This window comes from Neltuma alba, unplaced genomic scaffold (genome assembly GCF_004799145.2).
Source record: "Neltuma alba isolate B1F8T4 unplaced genomic scaffold, ASM479914v2 tig00001391_pilon, whole genome shotgun sequence".
In the NCBI taxonomy this organism is placed as follows: domain Eukaryota; kingdom Viridiplantae; phylum Streptophyta; class Magnoliopsida; order Fabales; family Fabaceae; genus Neltuma; species Neltuma alba.
Window position 1 is genome coordinate 37,120 of NW_021632442.1, and position 9,043 is coordinate 46,162.

The window sequence follows — 9,043 nt, forward strand, 5'->3', positions numbered from 1 at the left end:
TGTTGACTTTGTTTATATGAGATACTACCTCCGGTCCTTAATATAAGACCTCGTTTGACTTTTAGTTTGGTCCTAATTATAAAACCTCAATCCACTTTGTCTCTCATATTTATGTATTTTTTTCTCAAAGTAATCCTTCTAATAATGGTAATTCTAACCAATATACTTTATTAGCATAGATATTTTAGGAAAGACAATATCTATTTATTACAAATAACTAACATAACTTCTTTCCTTAATCTCCTCAAATTAGTCAACTAGCTCTTATAATTAGGATCGGAGGTAGTATAATGTATATTAAATAGGGATAAAGTTGGAAAGTCATTAAATTTTAAATGAGAATTAATAAAGTTTAAGATTTTTCTCGGTCTGTATAAAACATACTGAAAGTGTCTTATAAATAGGACCAAAAGAGTATATTTTGAGGACGTTTTTTTTTTTTGGGTAACCACACAAAATATAATTAAATGCTATTTGATTAGTCCACATCAACATAACTTTTAATGCTATTTATGACCTTTTAGTAGATTTTGATATCATTGCAACTCTAAAAACTAACATTTCAGGATGAATTAAATTTCTAAAATAGACCAAAATTATAATAGATCTAAATTTCATGAACCAAAAATTATGTTAAGTCTAAAAAAAACTAATACCCGAAGAACCAACTTTGATACGAATTTAACAATGCTCAACCTTAATTCGATAATATCATATACAAATTATGCATTAAATAATATTAGAGAATTATATCAAAAAGAATAAATAGTATTAAATAATTATATTAATTAAATTTTTGAGTAACTAAATTTGTGAACAAATTTTTAGGACGCACTTCAAAGTTCAAAGTTCAAAGTTCAAAGGAGAAAAATGTTCGCACGATTTTCGCGCTCCTCTTTAAAAGCATTTAATCCCACGGTCCAGATCCGATCTTCACTCTACCCCACAACTTGCTCGATCATTCAGCAGTCAGCACATCACTATTCACTCCTCATTCTTCGCATCCATTTATGCGTTCTTCATCTTCTTCCCCGTGACGTGATCCCATCCCAACCCTTCCCCCAGTTCTCTTCTTTGTATTATTCGACTTGGAATTGCTGGCACACTTTTTTATTGTTTCTCTTTTACTCTGATTATTCTCTGCAACAATGGCTTCGGACAAGGAGAGAGAGACCCACGTTTACATGGCGAAGCTCTCTGAGCAGGCCGAGCGATACGATGGTAACGTGTTTTTTTTTTCCTCTACCCATTTTGATCTTCCTGAGGTATCTTCTGTTGCTTTTTCGATTTTGATGTGTCAGTGTTGTTATTGATCTGTTTGTTGGGTTATATTGTGCTTCTGTTGGATCACATCACACTTTGTGAGACTGAGAGTGCAGTTTTCCTGTCACTTTTGTTTCAGTTAGTTGAATATCTGACTCTAAATGCTAAAATTTTGTTATATGAATTGGGTTTCTATTGTTGTTTGTAATGCAAGCGAGGCACATATTGAGAAACAACTCTTTCCCCCTTTCTAATCCATCTCCTTCCCGTTTATGTTCTTCAATTGTCTAACTCAAATATATGTTCTTTTGTTGTGTTGCTAGCCCCATGAAGAGTGGGGGTGTTTGGTATCATCGAAAAGCACTTTTAAAAAGTATTTCGTATACCCCTTTTAATTTGGTTTCCATCCAAAAACCCCTTAGAACCAGGTATGTAATTCGTATTGTTTCTCTAAACACGGTACTCCCTTCATTGACCTCTATCATGTTATTACTTACTTCCTCTTCCCAAAAAATTGAGGGTTAATTACATGAAGGGCATTTTTGATAATACATCACAAATGCTTCACTGAATTTTGCAAATGGTCTTAAACTATGGATCATGAAGAGGTTCTAAAAGGGGTCTTATGCTATGGGTTGGAGGCAGAACATCGGGTTAAAAGTCTGATTTGTGCTCAGAAATCTACATTATGAATATTTGATTATTTGTATCTGTCATGCAGAAATGGTTGAGCATATGAAGACAGTGGCAAAACTTAATCTTGAGCTTACGGTGGAAGAGAGGAACCTCCTCTCTGTTGGATATAAAAACGTCATTGGTGCAAGGCGAGCATCTTGGCGTATTATGTCTTCAATTGAGCAGAAAGAAGAGTCTAAGGGAAATGAGAACAATGTTAAACTGATCAAGAGTTACCGCCAAAAGGTTGAAGAGGAACTCTCTAAGATTTGTGGTGACATTCTGACAATTATTGATGAGCATCTTATACCCTCTTCCACATCTGGAGAAGCCACTGTTTTTTACTATAAGATGTGAGCCAGGCTGCTTCTTTGCTTAATTCCAACATTTTACACCCTAGATTAGTTGATTTCCTTTTCTGTTCCACGCATCTAATTACTTCTTTCACCCTCTCCTTTACTGCATATCTGAGTTCTTTGAATTGATTAAAATACTAGATACAGTGTGAGAAAAATATGGTGTTTGTATGAGATGTGATAGCTGTCTCTGTGTGTGTGTGTGTTTTTGTCCTTGGCCCTACAGGTGTTTATGTGATAGCTGTCTCTGTGTGTGTGTGTGTGTGTGTGTGTTTGTCCTTGGCCCTACAGGTGTTTGATGCCATGGAGAGGCCATGAAACTGTGTATGAATTTATTTTCTGTTACTTCTCTCCCTCCCTGATCTCAGCATCTTCTTGATGCAGGAAAGGTGACTACTATAGGTATCTTGCTGAGTTCAAGACTGACCAAGCAAGGAAAGAGGCAGCTGAGCAGTCCCTCAAGGGATATGAAGTATGTGCCTTTCTTGTATTTTAGTGCTGAATTGATTCGTTATCATGTTGCTACTTGATGCAGTCCTCTATTTCTCATGTTAGGCTGCTTCAGCCACTGCTAACACAGAACTTCCATCAACACACCCGATCCGTCTTGGTCTTGCACTTAACTTCTCTGTGTTTTATTATGAGATAATGAACTCTCCTGAAAGGTATCTCTCTAATTCTTCCTATGACAGTCATGGGGGTGTTGAGCTGCCTACTTTGCTAGCTGTTATCCTAATGTTATTTATCTCTGAAACTTATAGGGCATGTCATTTGGCTAAACAAGCCTTTGACGAGGCAATTGCAGAGTTGGATACATTGAGTGAAGAGTCATACAAGGACAGCACTTTGATCATGCAGTTGTTGAGAGACAACCTGACTCTGTGGACCTCCGATTTGCCAGAGGATGGAGGTATGGTGTTGATTGAAACCCTGAATTGACTTATAGGATGCATTTGAGTTTCACCTCGGACAATCTCATTCTGTAAATCACTGAAAAATGTTGTCCAAAACAATCAGACAAGCCTGATGTACAGTGAATTGGAAGCATTCTTCCGACCTAGGCCCTTCCTTTCCCAACTACCTAATAAAATCAAGTTGGAAGATTTCAAATAGATCAGTAGTTTTACTCTAGCATGAAGACATATGTAAGCAATTAAGTCTTGTCTTTAGCAATAATTATGTGTGGCATGCTTATATGTCTATTTATCCATGACTTGATTGACCTGCTCTTTCGAAAGAAGAAATCTTCTTATCCTGTCACCATAGAATTTATTGCCTTGGAGCAAAGTCACAAGGTTTCAATTATTTATAGTTGAATAACTCTTTGCTGGATGGCTGCATCAAGCTTCTTGTTATGCATCTTGTGGTGCAACTGAAATTCTTATAATGTTGAGGTCCGAATAATTAATGCTTCGATGCAGGTGAAGATGGTACCAAAAATGAAGAAGTCAAACCAGCTGAACCTGAGGTTGGTTTTGATAATATGATTTCTTTGCCATGCACACATGATTTTTCTACGGCTGCTATATATATACACATTTAAGTTTCTAAATTCAGGACTGTGATATTGTTTATTTTGCAGAAGAACTAAGGTAGTTCCGAAGCTGGACATGGGAGTCTGATATCTCTAGGTTACTCTGCAAAGGGGGCACTTTTAAGCTTTTCTTGCAATGGAGTTGGACCTGACAATACAGACGGCCTTCATAGTTCTTGTGCTCTCGTTTTATATCCGATCGAAGCTAGAAATGCCATCCGCCGCTGTCTTATTTTGTTTTTTGGGGATTTATTACCTTTTATTTTTATTTTCTAAGTAAGCCGATGGATGATTTGCATCTACTTTTATAAGCATTTTCTTGTCTTAGATTCTTTAGAATGATTCTGTTTTGTTTCTTGTTCTTAATACATTTCAACTTGGAATTGGTAGCAAAGTTTCTATAATGTTAAGTTTAATGATCAAATAAATTGATGGATATGGCATCCGTAGTGTGGCTTCCATTCTTGTGTACGGAAGAACATGCTAATTGATTCAGTGGAATAAGAATTCCAGGCTAAGATGTAGGAGTGAGATTTTATTAGCAGCGGGGAGCGGAAATTAGCATAAGAAAAGAAAATATTGTGTACTACTTCTGGTCCTAAAACACTACAAAATTTATCATTTTTTAAAGTCCTTGCATTGGTTTTTTCTTTTTCTTTTATTGTTACACATAACTATTAATCGATCTAGAAATTGAAAGAACTACCATTCTCCTATAAGCTCCATTTAGTGTTGTCAGAGTTTGAGTTCAGTCATTCCATCAATGGGGATTCACTTATTGGAAGTCGAAACCACCCACCCATTGTCAAACCTATGCCTAACACTAACCTTTGAGCTTAGTTGTTGCCATCGATGGAGGTTGAGATGGCCTCAAAATTGACATGGGCATGTTTATAAAATGGAGGTTGAGGTAGGAGTTACAGAAAAAGAACCACATTTCACAAGACTGGTTAAGAGCTCGTTGGAGACGGGGAAGTTGAATTGATTTTTTTTTTTTCTCCCAATTCCATGCTACCAAACAAACATCTCTCAAAATTACATTTCCATTTGTCCCAATTCCAGCACACGAAACAGGCTGTCCGGGCTCCTTTTCCAAGCCAAATTTCATATCTTGGGAACATTATCCAATTCAATTCCCTCCCTCATTCATTTTAAAGGCCCAACTCCAATGATGTCCTGATGCATTTATGTCGTTTATTCCAGTTCCTAGAATCTAGTTGAGAGCTAATCCCTTCGGAGAAGCTTCGATACTGACGACATTTCAATTTGATACCCTCAGATATTGCACTGGAGCACAAATATTCAAAGGGATTCATCCACTCCAAATTGAAAGAATTAACATTCCCCTCCCTATAAGCTCCTGAAATTTTACTGAAATATTGACCAATAAAAGCTCACAAAGAAGAGGGGTGGGCGACGAGACAAACAGAAACCACTTAAAAAATTAAGTACAGGTGATTACATTAATGATATTTCCAGTATCATATACAGATCATATCCATTAAAAATTTCCATAAAACAGTTATTTATTCTACATTTTAGCCTCTAGAGTGCAGCCTGTACTTTATAAGAGCCTTTGTCCCCAAAATGTGATATAGCCGAAAATTGAGGGAATGGAAAAACCAGCTGTACACATCCAATGCCGAACAACTGCCAAATATAAAGATATACATACTCCAAAAATGTTAGTCCGTATCTTCCTTGACATGATAACTTGGAGGCAAGGAGAAGACTTGTTCACGGTTTAGCAATTCCATCTCTTCATCATCTGGTTTCTAGGGAGGGGAGATAAGGAGATAAAACGTCAGCTTTGAAATAAAGCTCAAATAATTTCATGAGTATGAATAGAAACAGAAGAACGATGGCTTAATGATTAAGTACCAGCATTTCTAAATTGTAAAACCGATCCAGCAATTGCAGGACTTCCTCAGAAGAGAAGTATCGGTCAAAACTGTTAAGGTACCATACTGAGATCTTCAATTATGTGACGAGAAGCAGACCTAGTAGATTATTCTTGACAATCAAACATGCCACAAGGAAATAGTCGTGGTTAGAGGACCTAACCTCCTGCGCAGATATTCCATCAGACCATATATAACAAAGTGGCGATGAATGCCTGCATTTAAAGGATTGACCATTTAAGCAAGCATAAGAAAACCTAACAATTAACTCCTTTATTAGGCAGCACGATGACATTAGGAAAGCTCTGTAAAATTGCCACAAGTGGTCATCCGTCTTAGTGTAGCTCCTCTTCATACAATAAAAATACAACTTTTCATAGGACAACTTACTAAGAAAAACCAATAGCTAGAACTTTACACGCTCATACGTGCTAATACAAAATTACTGCCCAGGATAAGACCAAATTGCCTCCGCCAGGATTCTTTACAACCACATCCTGGTACTCAGAAGTTAAGATTGCAATAAGACAAAACTACATATTTGTCACAGACTCGCACTATAAAGTAAGTCATAAGATGTCAAATCTCATGTTTTAGGAATAAAGCCCCAGATGGAAAACAAAGCGTGTGTTAGGAAGGGAAGGGAACGAATGGGAAATAATACTACCATTCCATCATTTGGATGATTACTGAAGGAAGTACAGAAAGAGGGGAAAATATTAAGCTTAGCACATAAGAAATACTTTTATCAACTCCTTTGGGAGGATTTAGTAAAAAATAACACAAGATTTTCAAATGAAAATGCCAACAAGACATCAAGAATCTTGAGGCTCCAGTTACATAATCAAATATGTTCATGACATGTGACAGACATGAGTATATCTGTGGTTCATTAACTGTTTTTATGGAGTTGTGATTGTTCTTGTGCTTCATTATTATAAAATTCTAAACACCATCAACCCCTATTGGAGAAAGGAAAGCAATTATGTCCTATCAGAGCAAAATAGACTGTAACTGACACTCTGCCATTATATAAATACTAACTAATTTAAGTAAAATAGACTGTAACTGAAACTCTGCCAATATAAAAATACTAACTACCTAGAGCCCACCTCCTGCTGCTTTCCCGGCCCTCCCCCTCCCTCCCCCTCTCTATCACTCTTAGTAATAGCTAGGATCCAAACCCAATGAAAGCTAGGTGTGTGTTTAAGTCAAATGGTTTGCAGAACTGTTCCCTTAGTTAATAATACAGACTAGCTAGTAGTTGCCTCGTAATACTTGTGTCTTCAAGAAGAACCGTTGCTGACATTATTTACCAATTCAATCAAACATAACTTTACGTTCTGCGAGACAAGAGTTGGAATCATCACTCATATGCTAAATCACTATCTTTAAGGCGTCAATTATCGTTACTGGAATCTCAAGCTGAAAGCAAATTAACAAAAATAATCAGCATTATATAATTTTACAAATCAGAAATGACGTTTTCCAAGAGCCATCGATATAAGCACAATTTTCTTTCAAAGAAAATAATACATAAAATGATTGCAAATAAACAACTTGCCTTGTAGTTTTTTTGGAGAATAAATTTGAAGACCCTGTAACAGTCTCAGCTCCAACTCGACCTGCGTTGGCTCCTATAACCACAGAATCATAAATCAACGTTTAATTCAAAATGCGCGACTGTGATCCCGTATCACAGGTACAAAGAAAGATTAACCTTGGGTAAAGAAGAAGCAGAGGAAGGAGGAGCTTTGCATGGAGAATGAACAGATGCGCCATCTTGTTCCTCTTCTTTGGGTTTGCCGCCTCCACTGCCCATCTTCATATAAGCACCTGAGTAATTTCAGCGAAGATGAGTATAAATTATCCGGGAAACTGTAAAAGGAAAATGACCATACCTTTTCCAGTTTGTCGTACGCTAGGGTTTTGGGTGTTCGATCGGAAAGAAACCGAATTTTTTTTTTTTTTTGGGTTACTAAAGAAACCGAATTTTTGAAGAAACCTTGTTTTTCTTTTTTAATCCGGGTAGACAAACAACAGGCTTGTTTAATCTCTTGCGCTTCTGCTCAAAATGATTAGACTTATCTGTTGGACTTAAGGCCCAAGAGTGATGTGGGCCATTGAGTCCGTTTAGCCATCACTAGGCCCAAGGTAACAAGGTGTTATCATTTTTTTATAATATATATAGCCATAGAGAAAACATTAGTATGAAAGTACTTAAAATTTCGCTGGCCAAAAAAAAAAAAAATACTTATAATTTCATCCCATTTTTAATCAGATCCCTGTAATTTTTTTCCTTTTATTATATCCTTACAGTTTCCTGAATTATAGGTTTTAGTCTATATGCTCATAATTTGTTAATTTATAAGAAAAGTGAGGTTAGTAGTTTGTAACTCTTACTCAAAACATGTTAATCTTTTCAGACGGAACTAAATAAAATCAAAATTAACCAAATCACTTCTTATATACAAACAATTGTTAGCATAATTTTTTCTAGGTCAATACTATCTTTAATCTGTGAAATTTGACCTTATTTTAGTTTTAATTCTTAAAATTTAAAACTAGTTTGATAATTGAAATGTAATCTTATTTTGATAATCTTAAATATTTCTTGTCCTTAGAACAGTGTTCCTGAATCAAAACTAAAATTAGGTGAAATAAAGAATATTGGTTTTGGTCCATATACCTAAACTCAAAATCAAGCTCTTATGAAACTATAGAGATCAAAACTAAATAATTTGAAAGTATGGGCACCAGAATCAAAATTGAATTAAACTATAGGAACTAACAATAATATTAATTCAAAAAGTAATTAAATTTTTGATATTACCTACACTGCATACAGGTGTGTTTATTTCATTGCATAAACACACCAGTGTTGATTTTGGTGAAAGCTTGAAGCATAAAGATGTCATCAATTAATTCAAAAGTTAGTTATTATCAATTTGAAAACATGTTTCTTTTTTTTATTCTTTCCGACCAAAAACTTATTTAATAAAAATCCACTTTAATGAAAGCCCACTTTTGTGCTCTCTTTTTAAGGGATCAAATAAAAGAAGAGAATCACACATAAGTTATGCGTGTCGGAGAAACAACGAAATTAGAGCTATCTACTTTTAGGATCTTAGCTGGGTATTATGTAATATTCCGGTCCTAATTATAAGAGCCAGTTGACTAATTTGAGGAGATTAAAAAATAAGTTGAGTTAGTTATTTATCCTAAATAGGTGTTCTCTTTTCTAAAAGATCCTTACTAATCAAGTGTATTAACTAAAACTATCTTTGTTAAAAGAACTACTTTAGAAAAAATAT

The 9,043-nt window shown here is 35.4% G+C and overlaps 2 protein-coding genes across 3 annotated transcripts; one reads left to right on the forward strand and one right to left on the reverse strand.

The window, feature by feature from the left end:
- The first annotated feature begins 1,039 nt into the window (after nt 1-1,039).
- LOC114756345 (14-3-3-like protein GF14 iota) lies at nt 1,040-4,287 on the forward strand. Its single transcript, XM_028945285.1, has 7 exons — nt 1,040-1,221; nt 1,985-2,291; nt 2,679-2,766; nt 2,850-2,959; nt 3,056-3,204; nt 3,716-3,762; nt 3,877-4,287. Exons 1-7 carry the CDS (start codon nt 1,149-1,151, stop codon nt 3,883-3,885), a joined length of 783 nt encoding a protein of 260 aa, XP_028801118.1. The 5' UTR covers nt 1,040-1,148; the 3' UTR covers nt 3,886-4,287.
- A 956-nt stretch (nt 4,288-5,243) lies between these two features.
- Nucleotides 5,244-7,704, reverse strand: LOC114756353 (uncharacterized). Of its 2 annotated transcripts, none has more exons than XM_028945296.1 (6): nt 7,631-7,704; nt 7,450-7,565; nt 7,294-7,366; nt 5,893-5,944; nt 5,710-5,779; nt 5,244-5,603 (listed from the first exon to the last, which is right to left on the reverse strand). In XM_028945296.1, the coding sequence occupies exons 2-6, from the start codon at nt 7,555-7,557 to the stop codon at nt 5,514-5,516; spliced, it is 393 nt and encodes a 130-aa protein (XP_028801129.1). In that variant the 5' UTR covers nt 7,558-7,565; nt 7,631-7,704; the 3' UTR covers nt 5,244-5,513. The 2 variants fall into 2 exon arrangements, with proteins under 2 accessions (XP_028801129.1, XP_028801137.1); XM_028945304.1 differs by having other exon boundaries at nt 7,450-7,551; nt 7,631-7,681.
- Between the last annotated feature and the right edge of the window lie 1,339 nt (nt 7,705-9,043).